We start from the raw sequence: 17,657 nt of genomic DNA, 5'->3' as shown, positions 1-17,657 counted from the left end.
GGGACCAGATGGACTCCGTATCCCGTCAGTTAATTTCCCTTATGCAACGTGGCTTCCTTGATATGGTTCACAGGAAGGCAAGATTAGATGTCTCTTTGATTCCTGCCAAGAGGGAAAGCAGGGAGTGGAGGCCAAGAGGCTGGCCACTTTGTTTTCCCCTGAAAGAAGAGATATATATATGGCTAGAAATATATCTATTTGCTTGTATAAATACTGTCAGTCTAGGGGAAGAAACTTTTAGATTCGAGCTAAAGTCCTGGTCTCTATTTCCTGACAGGTGAGAGCCAGGAGGGGGAAGCTCTCTATCCGAGTCTCCAGTCCCTTTCCACTAAATACCAGCTCCAATGAGGACACAAAGAACAAACAGCAAAGAAACCCATTCATCCAAGTTGAGAACAAAACAGAAATCTGAGAAAGTTCACATATAAATATACACATCGGACAATTTGGATCGATAGAACTCACTCATTGGGAGTAAGATATCCTAATTCAACTAAGACAGAATCTTAGATTTTTCCCAATCAAGACTCAGGGATATCAGGCTGAGGGTAGGGACGTGATAAGAGTCCACCAGTTCCTCCCATATTGACTTCTTCCCGGAGTCTATTTTCCCTTCAGTAATCTGAAAAAAGGTTAGCACCAAACTTCATCTCTTTTGAAGCTGAAAGCTAGAACCCCGGATCTCTTCCCCCTTCTCACTCTTGACCCTGCCCCCTTCTCATGTAGGTGTGTGACCTTTTCCAGTCTTACTCAAACTCACTGCTCTCCATCCATTCTGCAATCCAGAGCCTCCGGCCTCCTCGCCGTTCCTCCTGTCTCGTCCTTGCAGCACGAGTCCCAGCATTTCACGGGCTGTCTCCCAGGTCTGGAATTCTCTTCCTCCTTTACCTGCTTCCTGGTTTCCCTGGCTTCCTTTGCAGCAAATATCTCAATTTGTAAATCAAGTCCTCCTTTATGCTAGTGTCTTCCCTCTGTTGGTTATTTTTGATTTATCCTACGTTTTATTTGTACACAATCAGACTGTGAACTCCCTCATAGCAAGAATTGTCTTTTTATCCTTAGATATTTAACAAATACTTATTGACTTCTTGGCTTATGTACTATCAGCCTCAGTTTTCTCATCTATAAAATGTGCATGATTGCACTTACCTTCCAATGCCGTATCAGCTAAAAGAACATAGGTAAAATTTGTAGCACACCTTAAAGCACTTTATAAAGCTTATCATTATGAATAATCAGAACTATCCTTGGGGTGTCTGCTCATGTGTTCGTCTCTTCCCAATTAGATGGGCCAACCTCTTAACCATGGGAGAACATCACATTTTGATTGTATCATCGTGATGCTTACTAGCAACGTCGAATACCCATTATTGTCCCACTAGCAATGCTGTTCTCTGTTCTTGGACAGCGACTGGTGGCCAGTTGTTGGTGGTAATTAGGGGGAACATGGACGAGGAGGAAATAGTCCAGGAGAAAGCAAGCAGGATGAGGGAGTAGTGGAAACTGGGTCACATGGGAGCATTTGAAAGAAAAAGAGGTTTAGCCAAATGATTTGAAGGGAGAAGGAACATGTGAATTGTCAAGTGTGGGAAAGGAAGGGAAGGGGAAGGAAAGGAAAGTACATGCATGTATGTAAACATATATGTTCTCTTTCCATAGAATATAAGCTACTACATTCACTGGGGGTCTGACTGGTGCCTCATGGCAAAGGGCAGGAGAGGACAAGATGAGAAAATAGATTGTGCTTGTCATTGCTACTAGAGGGAAAACCACCCGGAGAGTATGCCCTTGAAAGGTCTCCTTTCTGAAGATCGAGGGCACATTTGATTATTTCCTAAGAAAGGAATAGAAAGCTCAGGAAAGCAGCTCTCCAAGGTTCCAGTTCAGCAATATCTATTCCAAATCCTTTCCCTACCCCCACCCCCAATCCATAGGGGACACTGAGTAGGGAGATCAGTGGGAGCCTGCATTGGATTTGCTGCTTGTGTGTCCAGAGTCTGCTAGTAGGGATTCCAAGGGGGGAAAAAAAGCTCTCAAAACCCATTTCTTTTTATTTTCTATTCCCTTTATGTTGTCAGGGGCCAACAGGGAACAGAGCCTGAAGAACAGAATCTCTAGACACTTTTGAGGAATGATTCGACTATATAAGCAGATTTAATGATAAAACTCTAAGGAATTAGAAATATACAAAAACGTCAAGGCTGCTGTTTTTTGTTTTTCGCTTTTTGCCTCCTGGTGGGGTAAAGGTCCTGTCCATCAGTCTTGTGCAAAAGGTCATGGTGCTGGCTCAGCAGTCATGTTCCCTCCCTTCCTGGGACAGGAGCAGCGCCCATGGGCACCCTGAAGCAGGAGGGCGGTGCTAAAGGACAGGCCTTGGGAGGCCCTGCTAGCTTCTCTTGGCCTGGAGGATGTCTCCGTGTTTCTGGCTTTATGTCCGACCTTTGAAAGTGTTCATGCAGGTGTAGCTGCCAGAAAACTTGTGGATTTCTTCAAGTGCTGCTTGTGGGAGTATGCTGCAAGGGGGAAAGGAGACCATGAGCTTAAGACACTTACATGATACCTTCTCTTAGCTTCAAGTTCCCCACTCTTTCCTTCCCCAACCCAGGACCTCTTTCCATATAAGCTGCTATCTCATTATAACCCATCCATCCCTATCTTGTACTTGTGACATTGATTTCTTGAACCCAATTGTAAGACTTCACATTTGCTGCTGCTCAGTCTTATGTTAATCAATTCGGGCCAGTATTCAAGACCTTTAGAGTTCTTAATCTAGCCTTAGGTGGTTTTTTCTCTCTCACAGCTTGGTGACATTTCCAAACATGATAAACACACACACACACACACACACACACACACACATACACATATACACGTCTTTATCCAAATCATTGATAAAAAAAAAAAAAATTAAAAAAAACAGGGTCAAGCATAGATGTCTGGCACACTCCATAGAAACTGTGCTCCCAAGGTGATATCCAACCATCAATGATTACTCTTTGGGTCTGGCCCTCCAACCAGTCCCTGTACTATCCAACTGTACTAACATCAATATTTTGATCATGTTTATAAAGTGCTAACACAGTGCCTTATAAATAAGAATTTAGTAATGCTTGTCCCCTTCTCTCCTCCTTTCCTATGTTGATCTAAATATTGGCCCCAATTCATGTGCCATCCCATTCCCCCCCTCCCCGACTTTGTTTGTTTAAAAGCTGTGTTTTTTAGTTTGTAGTGATAAATACTTTCTTTCAAAAACTTCGCATTTTAAAGATGAAGCTGATATTTTGGGAGCAACCTATTAGCCTCAGGAGAGTGTGCATCCAATGTTAAAACAATCTTGTTTTAACAGGAGGGCTGGACTTGGTCTCTGAATCTCCTACTCAGTCATCTTTGTTCTTTTCTGACCTATCATTAAGGGGTGTTCATATAACTCTTTAAGGACATTTCATTTCTATAGGCAGAGAAGTCCTGGATAGGTTGAGATCTGCATGGCACTGGGGATTTTTTTTTTTTTTTTTTTTTACCTCAGCTTTAAAAACATTAGCTTGGTTATTCTTCCATGATTGTGTTCAATGTAATAATTAATGTGAAATGGATGGTTGGGAAGTACCTGTGAAGTACTCATTAGTAATCACTTCTAAACTAATCTATAGAAACACAAAGGTGAAGCCTTTTGAATCCTTTCTCTAACCTGATATGATGAAGACAAAAGTCAGCATTTATAAATATATTTATCCTCCCAACAATCCTGGGAGGTAAATACTATTATCATCCAGATTTTACATGGCAATGATGAGGAATGGAGGCAGAGGGAGGATAAGAGACTTGCTTAGCTGATAAAGGGCCAGGCCCAGAATATGAACTTAGGTCTAGAGGACTCTATCTACCACTTCACCTAGTTGCCCAACCCAGGTGGGTGGGGAAAGAGTTGTGGAATCTGTGCTTTGAATGCCCTTGTGAGATACTTGGTGATAGTTCAACACATTAGTGGTGCGCTTCTTCCCGGGTGGGACCCCAAGTTGGGCACTGTCCATGGTACAAAGAAGAAAACACCATCCTCAAGAAAGCTTCCAAGTTAATGGGGGAGCTGCCAGCCCAGAATAGGACTGCTATTGAAAGAGCAAGTTGTGTGACCTTGGAAAATGAAGGCAAAATCCCCTTAAAGCACCTCCTGTGGAGATGTGGCCCTGAGTCCCAAGTTTTATGGTTTCATGGTGAATTTGGAACCTGACTAGTCCAACCTTTCTCTGGCCAATCTTAGATCTCCCTCCCTTCTGAACCTCATTTGTCTGATGTGTAAGAAAGCTCGTTCTATCCTAGGCTGTATTAAGTCTCATTTCTGGGACCTGTACACTTCCAGTGAAGGGCCACAACAAGAGAAGGGTACTGAGTAAGCCAAAAGATGAGGGATTGAAGGAACTGAGGATGTTGAGCCTGGAGAAGAGGAGACTTGTCTTTGCTTCTTTTCAAATGTCTTAGACACTGCCACATGTAAGAAAATTTAGACTCATACAGTTTGGCCCCAAAAGGTAGCACTGAGAGCCATGATTGGAAATTACAAAGAAATCAATTTTAGCCAGACACCAGAAAAAAACTTCCTAATCATGAGGGTTGTACCAGGAGAGTGAGTCGCCCCTGGATGGAGTGGCTTCCCCTTCAAGCAAAGGCTTGATGACAACTGTCCACTGGCTGGAATGGGCATTCTCTCCCGGACTGGGATTGGAATCGATGGATCCTTCCTGCCCTGAAATACTTTGATTCTCTGGTGTGGAGAAGGCAGCTCCTGAGATCCATCCAATTCTGTGATCATGCAATACTTGGAAAGCATTGCAACATGTGGTATTGATTCAATTTAACAACGATTTGTTGTTGTTGTTCAGTCAGGCATGACTGACTCCATTGTGACCCCATTGGGGGTTTTCTTGATAGAGATACTGGAGGGGTTTGTCATTTTTTTCTCCAGCTCATTTTAGGGTTGAGGAAACTAAGGTAAACAGGTTAAAGTGATTTGCTCAGAGTCACACAGCTAGGAAGTGTCTGGGGGTAGATATGAATTCAGGTCTTCAGGCCTTGTGCTCTATCCACTGTGCTACCAAGCTACCCATGACAGTGGGTTGAGCATCTATCATGTACAGTGCAGAAAGGAAACATGGGGTAACAGAGAGAAAGCTGGTCTACATTCAATTCTTGCCTCTGACTGTTGAGCCTCTTGGCCTTCGAGACCTCTTCTTAAATGGTGGATCACAACTCCATTAGGGTCTCATAACTGAATATGGGAGTTGCAAAATTATGATTATCAGGAAATGTTTGATTTGTACACCTATAAATCTCTCAGGTAAAAAGGGGTCTTGAGTAAGAAGCCCCAGACTAGTCAGACTTTGAATGTGAAAAGAAGGCCTTGATCTTTAGTGGTAGCGAGTTTCCCATCCTGGGTTAGTCTTTCTCCCTCTCCCTCCCTTTGTAGAGACATGGCTCCTGTTCTTATGGAGCTTACGGTCCAGGAAGGGAAGTGAGGCCGGACATAACGGCACATGGACAGAATGGGGAGGCCAGACACTGCATGATGGCTCTGCCAAGGAATTCCTGAAAGGAGTCACAGATCAAGACCTGGAAGGGACCTTAGGGCCATCTTGTCCAACCTCCTCATTTTACAGAGGAGGAAATTGGGACCCAGAGAAGAGTCTAGTGGAAAAGACAGTGTTGGTATGCTGGATAGAGAGCTGGCCTTCAAATCAGGAAGATGGTTCCAATCCTATCTGATGCCTCCTAGCTAAGACTCTCAAACTTTTCCACGCTTAGAGCCATTCCCTATACCAACAATGTGTGGAGGAGACACTGAGGTTCATGGGGAGATCTCCAGGGTAGCAAAGGCACAAATTTGGTCTCTGCTCTCCACAAGAAGGTCTCCTCTTCTGTCCCAAAAAACCCCGGTCTTTCAGCTCAGGGTTTCCTATGAAGGCTCACTCGGCTGCCTTTTTTTCTGGCTTCTAGCCCGTGTCCATGGCAACGATGGGGAGTAGATTTTTTTTCTGAGAATTAATGGCACAGGAAAATAGGGGCACTGGATAGAGCTGACCTGGCCTTCTGAGTTCCCTGAAGTGTGTCCTTCCCTTCCCTGAAAGCACTTTCTAGGTCAAATAGGTTTAGTGAAACAGGCAAAGCTGGATTGTCAAGGGATTGTGTGTGGTAACCTACTCCCTGGTGCACTTGTATCTCCTGGGTCCCCAGCGTCCTTTCCTAGCCTCCAATCTGAGACTCAGAAAAAGCTGGCCAGAGCCAGAAATCAGGAAGTGCCATCAGAAATCAGCTTGTGCTGAAAGGGCCAGTTGTGTGATAGCCAAATGACCTCAGGGAATATGGTGCAAAGTCAATTCCAAGGACGTCCTCAGAGTTGGGAGGAGTTGGGACTCGATCCTAAGTCTTATGAAACTTCAAGGTGAATCCCTGATCAGGATTACCCTTCCTTCTCCTTCCCAACAGCATATGTGGGGACACACGTGCCAGACCTTTGGCTATGCTCTTGTTATTTTGTACAAGAAGAGCAGTGAGAGGGAGATGTAAAGTGCTAGAGGAGAAAGAAGGCCACCATCTTATCGGATGGACCCTGTGACAAGCTTTTTGTAGGATGTGGACAGATGTCACATGGAATGACAACTATGGAAACCGTGTTGGAGAGAACGCAAATTGAAATGACCTATCTAGTACTCCAAGAAGGCAAAGACGGTTGCATTTTGTCTCTGTACCCCCACCCAGGGTTGAGAGTAGTGCCTGCTCCAGAGCTATCATGTGATGTTCTGTGGTGAGGGAGATGCCTCCAGATTTTAGCTTAAGAGCACAGAAGCAGACAGCTGACAAATCCTGACTGGGACACTGCAGAGCAGGCCTCCCTCCCTCCCTCCCGGGCCCCTTTTCCTGGATCATGGAGAATGGCATTTCTCATCATGTTCTGCCTTTTTCTTTGAAGAGGTCCTATCTTCTTGGAGGATGGTGGGGCTGCCTGATCAGTCTCGTCCCCTTGAAAAGGGCTGCCTGCCCATGGTCTAATGAACACAGGGCAGACACAGGAGAACTGATGGTGAGCCTGCCCCATCCCAGAGACGTCAGCAGCTGAGGCACTGAGGGAGTGCTTCAGACGCACACGGGACAGCTTGCTTCCTAGGCCAGAGAAGGGCTTCATGGGCAACGCTCAACTTCCTGTGGAAACAAGGGACGATTTCCAAGTGCTTCTGTGGAATATAATCCGATGATGGCTATGCAAACAGAGAAGAACTTTCTCCAGGCTTAGTCCGGCAGGTAAAGCCTCGTTCTGCAGAGTGAAGATGGAAAGGGCACAGAGACTTCCTGAGTTGCGTCCTGCTTAGAGAAGAAAGAGGGTCAGATCTGTGGCCTCCAGACCAGAGGATCAGTGAAAGGGACCATGACATGGGCAAGCAGGGCCTCTGGACTTCTCCAATCTCGGCTCTTAGGGAAAGGGACAGGGACAGGAGTAGAGATTGCATCAAGGGAAGTTCTGGATGAGCAAACTCCCTCTATCAAGACAAGATGCACCTTCTCTGTAACTTAGGTCTTAAAGAAGTGCCTGGAGCAACCAAAAAGTCCTATGTCCAGCGCAGGTCCAGCTTTCAGCCAGGACACCCTATTAACTCTGTTGTCATGTTTCACTCTGTCCACTGTTTCCATTGGTGAGGGTAGTGCTGTAGGTCCAATGCAAAGAGGAGAGTGCTTGTTGAAGCAGTCCCAAGGAACACCAGCCTTCTAAGCAGAGCTTCTGCATTACAAGGACACAGTGTTTCCAGTTTCAGTGTTTCCTAAGCCTCCTCTAAGCGGAGCTTCTGCATTGCCGAGAACTCTTTGTTTCCAGTTTCTCTGTTTGCGTTCCTTCTAAGAGGAGCTTCTATATTACTAAGAACACTTTATTTCCAGTTTCTGTGTTATCGAGAACGTTTTATTTCCAGTTTCTCCGTTTCCTGAGTTCCTTCTAAGAGCAGCTTCTATGTTACCGAGAACACTTTATTTCCAGTTTCTGTGTTATCAAGAACGCTTTGTTTCCGTTTCTGTGTTTCCTGAGTTCTTTCTAAGAGTAGCTTCTATATTACTGAGAACACTTTGTTTCCAGTTTCTGGGTTATCAAAAACGCTTTGTTTCCAGTGTCTATGTTTCCTGAGTTCCTTCTAAGCGGAGCTTCTATGTTACCGAGAACGCTTTGTTTCCAGTTTCTGTATTATGGAGAACGCTTTGTTTCCAGTGTCTATGTTACCAAGATGCTTTATTTCCAGTTTCTCTGTTTCCTGAGTTCCCTCTAAGTGGAGCTTCTATGTTACCGAGAACGCTTTGTTTCCAGTTTCTGTATTATCAAGAACGCTTTGTTTCCAGTTTCTGTTTCTTGAGTTCCCTCTAAGCGGAGCTTCTATGTTACCGAGAACGCTGTGTTTCCAGTTTCTGTGCTCCCCGAGTCCTCCATATCTTCTGCACGTTATGGCAATCACCGCCCGTGGGCACTTGTTACCTGGAGTGCTTGTACAGGAGTCAGGGATCCTGACAGGGAGTCAGGGTAAACCAGACAACAGCTGTATCTACACTGAATTGGGAGATTCTTAGAGTAATCTCCAGGTGAGAACATGATGATTTGAAAAAGAGAAACTGCCCTTTTAGCAACAGGCCTTTCTATTAGACTTGGTCTGAGTGAGCCCAGAGGCCATGCTGGGCCAGAGGCTATATGCTACTTATAATATAAAGCATGAAGATTTTTTTTCTCATGTGTTAGGGAGTGCAGTAAATAGAGAGCTAGCTCTTGAGTCAGGAAGACCTGAGTTCAAATTCGGCCTAGGACACTTAACACTTCCTGGCTATGTGACCCTGGGCAAGTCATTTAACCCCAATTGCCTCAGGGGGAAAAAAATCTCGCTTCAGACTATCTATCTAACTTTTATAATCCTGGGTAAATCACTTAACCTCTGTGTGCCTCAGTTTTCTCATTTGTGAAATGGGGATATTAATAGTACCTACTTCCTAGAGTTGTAAGAACATGAAAATACTATATACATGCTACATATCACCATGTTTTGCATCACTAGCACGTGTCTTTCCCCACTAAATTCAATTAGTTTTAACATTAAGTGTCTACTATGTGCTAGGGATGCCAAGATGACTTCCCTGAGGGCAGGAACCCCTCCAGAGTCTAACACAGGTCTCTGCCTGCTCTGAGCGACAGCGTGTATCACTGCTGATGCTCCTTTTCCTTGCACTGACTGATAATGGGCTGCACAGGGCAACGATCCCTCTCCCCACCCCAAGCACCCCAAGCACACCCTGTACCTTTTCAAGATGACCAGTATGTGCATCGTCCAGGGGAGCAGGAGGAGGGCCTGGTTGAGCTGAACGGCTTCCACTGTCCTCCGGGCCACTGTTTCTGGCTTCAGTGGGGGAAAGAGATTGGGAAACCTGCAATTCCAAACACAGAACACTGTATCACGCTGGATCTCTCGCCCAGGGAGCCCCTGCACTCAGAGCTTGCATGAACAGGACCTTGGCCACAGGAGGAGGAAGGGATGGGCTCTCTCTGGGGAGCCTCAGCACCCAAAATGAACATTATCACAGTTTGGGAAAACGAGGCACAACTGTGCAGCAAAACCAGGAGAGAAGGGCCCACTGGCCCTTCCCAAGGAAGTCACCTAGGAGAGAGAGGTTGTGTAGGGCAGCCTAAGAGCTGCTTGGGATCTTGCAGTCTAGAACACAAGAGCATCATTATCATTATCAAGCATTTATTAAGTGCCTACTGTGTGCCAAGCATATGCTAAATGCTAGGGATACAAAGAAAGCCTAAGGTCCCTGCTCTCAAGGAGCTTACAATCTAAGGGAGGAAACGGCATACAGACAATTAGGGTCAAATAGGTCTTAGATGGGATTGACTGAGGGTAATCTCAGAAGAAAGGCATTAAGATTAGGAGGACTAGGGAGGGCTTCCTGTAGAAGTGAGACTTGAAGGAAGCTGGGAGGCAGAGATGGGGAAGGCAGACGTGAGAGCCAGAGAAAACAGGCAGTGTCAGAAGGCAGAGGGTCCTGTGAGAGGAACAGCCAGGAGGCCAAGGCAGCTGGATCATGAAGAAGATAGAGGGAGTAAAATATAAGAAGCAGTAAATCAAAAGGGCTTTTAAAAAGCCAAAGAAAGGATCATTGGGGTTTATTTAGAAGGGAAATGACATGGTCGGATCCTCATTTTGGGGAGATCAGTTTGACAGTCATATAGAGGAGGAAGAATGGGGATGGGCTCGAAGCTGGGAGATGGACCAGAAGCCTCCTGAAGTAGTCGAGGTGTGAGGTGCTGAGGGCCTGCACCAGGTGGCAGCCACATCAGAGGGGAGAAGGGGCGTCTATTAATAAATGCTGTGAAGGTGGAAGTGGTGGAACTGATACCAGATTGGATCTGTGGCATGGCCACAACTAAGGGTTTTAAGAAAGACCCCAGACTGTGGAGCCCTGGGTAGTTACAGGGAAGCTGGGGTGGGGGGAGGGACTTGAATTCTGTTTTAGTCATGTTGAGTTTGGTATTTGGACAGTGACCAGCCTGAAATGGTAATGTGGGAAATGAGCTCATGAGAGAGGTAAGGGCTAGAAAAACAGATCTAAGGATCATCTTCCTGGAGATGATTACTGATTCCAAGAGAACTGATGAAATCATTGAAAGAGATAGTATAGACAGACTCTACAGATAGACAGAGGGAGAATATCAGTGGATCCAGGACAAAACCTTGGGGGAGAGCCATAGATCTCGATGCAAATCTGGAAAAGGAAACTGAGAAGTAGTTGAGAGGAGATCCAGAAGAGATCAGTGCCATAAAAACCCAGCCAGGAGAAAGTATCCAGGAAGGAAAGTCAAGAAGGCTGAGGATTGAGAAAAGGTGATCTGATCTGGATATTGAGAGGTCCTTGGTAACATTGAAGGGGGAAGTTTGGGCTGAATGGTGAGGATGGCAGCCAAACTGTAGGTAGTGTGTAGAGGTTTAGGAAGAAAGGGAGAGAAGAAGGGGGCACCAACTGTAGACAGCCTTCTCAAGGAATTGTACCACAAAGAGGAAGGGCGACCCAGGATGACAGAACAAAGGTCGAAAGAAAGGAATGAATTTAATGGATGGAGAAGACACGGGGATATTTATAGGCAGTCAATAAATAGACAGGGAGAGATTCAAGTGAGAGGGTGGGGATGGGAAAAGGGGAAGTCTGCTGGAGGAGATAGACTAGCATGGGATCTATGTTACCTACAGAGAGAAAGATTTGCTTCTGACTCGATGGGGGCAAAGAAGGAAATAGTGAGGGAAGGCATCCCAGTTATGTGAAATCAAGAGGTAGAAGAAGCTCTCAGTCATCTTTTGGGAAGTGAGAGGCCAGGTTATCACTCAAGAGGGTGGAGGAGGCATTGCCACAGGAAGTTTGAGGAGGGATGGAAGCATTGGAAAGCACTGCTGGAGAAGAGCTCCTTGGGGCGCCATGATGCAGCAGAAGGAACACTGACCCTGGAACAGGGAGGGTAGGGTCGAGAACCCCTTGCTCATTCTTGCTTCTCGTGTGATCTTGGACAATCGACTGATCACCCTTCCATGTGGTGAAGGGAAGAGGTTACTTGTTTTGGAGTAAGAATATCTTCCTATCTTTGGATTTCTCCATTCTTGGGTGACACTAGGTGCCACAGTGGATAGAGTGCTGGACCTGGAGTCAGGAAGGCTTATCTTGTTGAGTTCAAATCTGACCTCAGACACTTACTAACTGGATAATCTTGGGCAAGTTTGCCTCAGTTTCCCCATCTGTAAAATAAGCTGGAGAAAGAAATGGCTGGCCACTTCAGGATCTCTGCCAAGAAAACCCCAAATAGGGTTAGGAAGAGTCAGGTGTCATTGAAAATGACCAAATAAAAATAAAGGTCCTGTCCAATTTGAACCTTCTTTGCTTCGTGTAATATGGTAGAAAGAGCAGTGAATGTGGAAGCAGATGGCAGCTAGATGGTACAGTGGATAGTGTACTGGACTTGGAACTGGAAAGAACTGAGTTTAAATCCAACATCAGAAATTTCATAGCTGAGTGACCTGGCACAAATCCCTCCTTCTGACGCCACCTTTTCCTCTATAAAATAGGAAAGGGCAGTAGTTCTGAACCTGATGAACCAAATGTATGATTCTGGAGGAGCCTGACCTCTCCCTGTCTGTTCCTTAGTTTACTCATCCTTTAAAAGGTCATAATCAAAACTCACAGGCTCAGGGTGGGAAAGTCACTCGGGCATCTTGTTAGGAGGGCAGTGTGACCATAACTTCTGGCATAAATGCGCATTGTTAGTAATTATTGTTAAAAACTTAAAAGTGTGACTTGAAAGGATGACAGACAATACTGGCTCAAGCTGAGAGGGTCTTTGCTTGGGGGCTTTCCCTCCCCATGTTCATAGAGATACAGGGTTGCTCATCAAATACAAGTCTTGTAAATGACTTATAACAATAACACATAAAGTTTTAAATGTTGTATCTGAGCCTCTCAATGGCCCTGGGAAATTGATGCAATTGTTAAAAATTCAGGAAACCGAGGACTTAAGTGACCCGCTCAGGGTCAACCCATCAATAGGCATTTCTTAAGTACCTACTATGAACAAAGAACTGTCCTGAGCAGTGAGGATATAAAGAAAGGCCAAAAGACACACAAAAATCAGCACAGCCTGATGGGGTCTCAAGATTTTCTGACTCCATGTCCAGCTCCCTGTCTGTTGCCACTCATAGGTGATCATTAAAAAAAAAGATTGAAAAAGAAAATGGGCCAGTCCTATGGGGAGGTGAGGGGTACCTGGTACACGACTCTACCAGAAGCTCAAGGAAAGAAGGCAAGGTCTCCAGCATGGGGGAGGGATTCCCCAGGGCCAACAGATGGAGGGGCAAAGAGAAAGATCCCCAGAGGGGCAGGTGGGACAGGCTGTGACCTGTGTCACTAGAGACAGCGTTCATGAGCAGGAGGCCACAAGTCCCCTGGAGCACGTGAATGGTTATGAGAGGGTGTAGCTTCTAGGGAAAATATAACAATAATCTAAGGTCCTCTGACCTTACAGTGCTATTGTTCTAACAATCTGTCTGTCAATGATTCTAAAGACTTCTGGCCTTAGGATAGTTCTACAAACATTGCTGACTGTCAGATAGTTAATCTGCTGGACAGTGATGACCAAGTTCCTGAGACCACACCTCAGTTCCACCTTTAGGCCACAAAATTAGCTAATCAGTGGCATGAAGAACTGAATAAATTTCTCCTTGATCCCCGTTCTTTGCTAAATCTTCTTGGATTAGCCCGCTTTAATTGGCATTGCAATTAGAATAAACTTTGCCCCTTGACTTGGAGATGGGTTCAAGCCTGCAAGTTCTTTTGAGACACCTCATGACACCGGTCTGTGACCTTAACTTTTGGGGGGCTCCTTCTGAACCTCAACAGCCAGACATTTATCAGTCCTTGGCAGGCTCTGCTGAAGTCATGGTGAGAACAGCTGACAACCAGGAACAGTGGCCGGCTCTTCTAGTTTCTTTCAGGAAGAAGGTTTTCATTAAATACCATTAGTCCATCCCTCTTCATTTGCTCATCCCAGGACTGTGAGCATTCAGGCCTGTAACTCGGTAGGCAACGGCCGCCCACCAAGGGAGAAAGTTTTATATTTCTGTCTCCAAAGGGGAAGAGGGCAAGGAGGTGGAGTTGGACGTGAGAAAGGGGAAAACACGGCCATAAATCTGATTTCCAGCTCCAACCTGTCGCTGTGCATCACGAGCTCAGAGGAGTGTCTGACGTGCTTATGAGAATCATCCCTTGCCCAATTCTTTGGAAGTACTTTAGGGACTGAGACAACCTTGCAAATAAAAGTTAATGGGTTCACCAGTCCCTAACCTCCATCCTCAAGAGATAATTGATCTTTAGATCTTGGCCTCCAGCTGTCCAGCCTCAGATTGGCAGGTGGCTGCTCTGAGCCTCCGGCATCTGAGGAACTTGGAGACTTATATCAGGAGTTTGGTCCAGGGGCAGACCCAAGCCTGAGCTGTCTCAGTTCTTATCCACCTTCTCCTCAAAGTCCTACAGGGTCCTATGGGAGGTCTTCTGTTCTCTGGACACCGAGATGACAAAAGCAGATTCCTCTGATTGTCCTCCCGCCATTCCCTTGTCCTTGACCCCGCCACTGGGAACAGTGATACATCGACTACAGTTCCTGGAGAATGAGACAGCGGCAGCCAGAGGACTCCGTTCTCACGTCCAGCTTAGAAATAACTGTCGCCCTCCATGGAACATACGTGCATTTTAGGAAAACTTAAAAACAATGCATTGTAAGAAAAGCTCCATCTTAATTAGTTGGGGCCAGCGCTGTCCTCAATATATTCTTTTCCTCCATTGCAGATTCTTAACCATCTTTTAACTATAAACCTTAAAAAAATTTGATTTTTATAATTTTGAAAATTTTTATGAATTTTACAATTCAACACAATGGACTTCCTTTGTAATCTCATGTATTTTATGCATTCAAAAGCACTATTCTAATGAATCTCTAGGGTTTATCAGACTGCACAGTAAGTACTTAATAGATGCTTGTTTCTTTTTTTACATGTCACAAAAAGATGACTAATAGAAGGGAAAAAGAATTTATTAGGCACCAGTTATGCACCAGGCACTGAGCCAAGTGCTTTACAGATGTTATCACAACATAATCACAACAATCCTGGGAGGAGGGGCTATTATTATCCCCATTTTAAAGAGAAAGCAATTGAGTCAGACTGAGATGAAGTTGCCAGCCCAGAGTCACACAGTGAAGTTAAATGCCTAAGGCCGACTTCAGACTCAAGGCTCCATCTCTTGTCCCACCCCGATGCTAAGAAGAACCCCAGCTTACCAGAATGTAAGTGACTTGAGGGCAGGAACTGCTTTCTCTTTTGTCTCTGTGCCCCCAGAGCTTAGCAGTGTCTGGCACATAATGTTTCATAAATGCTTTTTCATTTTCCTTTTATTTCATAAGGCCCATGGGCTTTACTCACCTGACCCTCATTCCCTGAAACATCTCTGTGCTAGTATGGAAGGGCAGGACAGTGGTGGCGTTGACCCCTGGACAATCCAGCAGACCCAGAGTCAGACTCTCCATGAAGGCGAAGGAAGATGCTTTGGAGGTGCAGTAGTCAATGGCTCCAGGGATGGCCGACAAAGCCAGAACTGAATTTAGACACACAATATGGCCATTCTGGAGCTCTAGCATCCGGGGCAGGAAGGCCTTGGTGGTCTAGGGAAGAAACAAGAAATCAGCTTGGAAGATATTCCACACTTTCAATCCCCTAGCATGCATCTTTTTTTTCCCCTTAAGGGGCAGGGATCTCGATAACATTTCTAGGAACTAAGTCTTACAATTAAGGAGGAGCAAAAAAATTAACTATCCTCATCTGCTTAGTGGTGATAGATCATAAAGACGCAGGACCTTCGTATGGTTTGGGTCCAATACCAACTTGCTCTCTGGCCTGGTGATCTCCCCCACTGGGGTCATTCTCAAGGCTGCTGGACCCATCTTAGGAAGAAATGACCACATCCGATTCAGCAGCTGCTCTTACCCAGAACTGCCCCAGTGTGTTGATGTGCTGTGACTTCAAGAGGGCATCATCATCACTGTCCATCAGGCTCTTCCCATGGACCACGGCAGCATTGTTGACCAGAATAGTGATGTCCCCTACCTAGAGACAAAAGGAAGAGAGCGGAGCCCAATTATGACCTAAATTCCCTCTGTTTAAGCCCAGCTGGGCACGCCTCTCACTGCTCAAATGGTCACGTCCCTTCCACCTCCATGAATTGCACGGGCCACCTCTCAAGCACAGAAAGAACTTATTGCACAGATCACTTCTCATGCATAGAGAGGATTCCATTTTTGTTTCCAGTTGTTTAAAAAAAATCCTTTTATTCTTCCAAGATTCAAACTACCTCTTTCTTTCTGCCCATTGTGATTGCTCTAGTTGAAAATGATATCTCCTCCCTCAAATTTCCCTAAGGTATTTGTTTGGTTTTCTTCCCCACCCTCACCATTAATATAACATAATATAATGTAATATATAATATAACATAATATAAAATAATAACATGCTTGTTTGTATATGTGGTGTTTTTCTCTAACAGACTGCAAGTTCTTTGAGGACAAGAATTATGCCATTCAACTCAATTGAACAAGCACTTATTAATCTTGCACTGGTTCAAGGCCCAGTGCTGGACAAGGGGTGAGAGCTGAAGGGGGTGAACGAGGACAGAAAGGAGGCAGTCCCTGCCCTCAAAGAGCTTACCTTTTTGGGGGGAGGAGGGAGAATGTACATAGATAAGCAAGTACAAAATATTACTTAATTGTGCTGCTAGAATGTATAATTGTTTATGGGAGAGGCTACTTTGTTTTTATTTTTATATCTTCACTCTGACATTTGTTATGCTTATATTTATCTTCCATATCCTATCTATACAAACATACACGTACACACAGATGAGAAATATGTCCTAGATTTCTCATCAAGATCACTTGATAAGTTGCTTGTGATTGAAATCCAGACGATGTGGGGGTGGTTTGTTTTTTTGTGGGAGGGGGTTGTGGTGGCCAGGGTCTAGATTTGCTATTTCATCTCTAGAGAGTATAAATTAATATTCTTTGAGAGATGCCTCAGATCTGAGATTTAAATGACAGTATGTGTCAACAATCAGTATTGGAATCTAAATTATCCTGAACTCCAAGTCTAGCCCTATTTCCAATAAATTATAAATGCTTAACAAATGGTCTGTGAATGAATGGACCATAAGAAATCAGTCAGTGGAGAAAGGGTTTAGGAAAGGAAATAATAAAAGAGAGCTGGGGAGAACGATTCCAATTTCTTTGGGTTCTTTTTGTTCACGGACATTGTCAGCCACCTTTGCCATGTTCTACTTTAGAACCACCTCCCCAACCACCATCTGTTTCTGGGGGCTGGGAGAAGAAGCAGCAGTGACCAAGGGTGAGTTGGCCCCTTGAGTACATCATGAGGTTGGGCCTGGCCAACTAAGGTTATCTCGGAGCCAGATCATAGGGAAGACATCTCTTTTCAAGCACGCCTGATATCTGCATGTGCCATCATCTTCCCAGGGATTCTCAGCCTTTTAGTCTGAGCTGAAGAGAGGTCCAAGAATCAGCAGCCTCCATCTCCCTCCCAGGCTCCCTACCTTCTCTCGAACAGCTTTTGCCGTCTGGTAAACCTCTTCTCGGTTGCCCACATCACAGATAAAATAGTGGCATTCGGTGCCCATCAGCCGGATTTCTTCAGTGGTCTCCTTTAGACATTTCTCAGTTCGACCCCAAAGGATGATCTGAAAGTAGAAATAAGTAGAAAACTCAGCCAGAAAATCAAAACCAAGTTTATCATGAAAAAGGCTGACACGATTCAGCTAGACCATGTATCACGTCAGAGAACTATGGGACCATTTACCTAGCACTTTGTGATTTACACACGTCTTCTCTTTTTATCCTCACTAGAAAACGCTATTGCTTCCCACATTGTACAGACTCGAGAGTTTGAATCAATTAATAAATGAAGGTGCTTCCTTTAAATAGCCTCCCCTTTTCAGTGTTTCAGTCTGAGGTGCCCTTTTAAAAAATATATTTTATTTTTCCAAATATA

At 45.0% G+C, this 17,657-nt stretch overlaps 1 protein-coding gene across 3 annotated transcripts in view; it reads right to left on the bottom strand.

Moving 5' to 3' along the window:
* Positions 1 to 2,130: 2,130 nt before the first annotated feature.
* The window catches only part of DHRS3 (dehydrogenase/reductase 3), a 113,533-nt gene continuing 98,006 nt past the window's right edge, over positions 2,131 to 17,657 (bottom strand). For all 3 annotated transcript variants that reach the window (XM_031962833.1, XM_031962834.1, XM_031962832.1), the window contains 5 exons: positions 17,203 to 17,346; positions 15,588 to 15,707; positions 15,027 to 15,265; positions 9,313 to 9,438; positions 2,131 to 2,513 (listed from right to left, as the gene is read on the bottom strand). In XM_031962833.1, the coding sequence (XP_031818693.1) occupies positions 2,429 to 2,513; positions 9,313 to 9,438; positions 15,027 to 15,265; positions 15,588 to 15,707; positions 17,203 to 17,286 (654 nt within the window). In that variant the 5' untranslated portion in view covers positions 17,287 to 17,346 and the 3' untranslated portion in view covers positions 2,131 to 2,428. The remainder of the gene's footprint in view (positions 2,514 to 9,312; positions 9,439 to 15,026; positions 15,266 to 15,587; positions 15,708 to 17,202; positions 17,347 to 17,657) is intronic.

The sequence above is a fragment of the Sarcophilus harrisii genome, chromosome 3 (genome assembly GCF_902635505.1).
Source record: "Sarcophilus harrisii chromosome 3, mSarHar1.11, whole genome shotgun sequence".
Lineage (NCBI taxonomy): Eukaryota > Metazoa > Chordata > Mammalia > Dasyuromorphia > Dasyuridae > Sarcophilus > Sarcophilus harrisii.
Note: the sequence above shows the minus strand (reverse complement) of the source record. Positions and strands in the feature narration are given on the sequence as shown.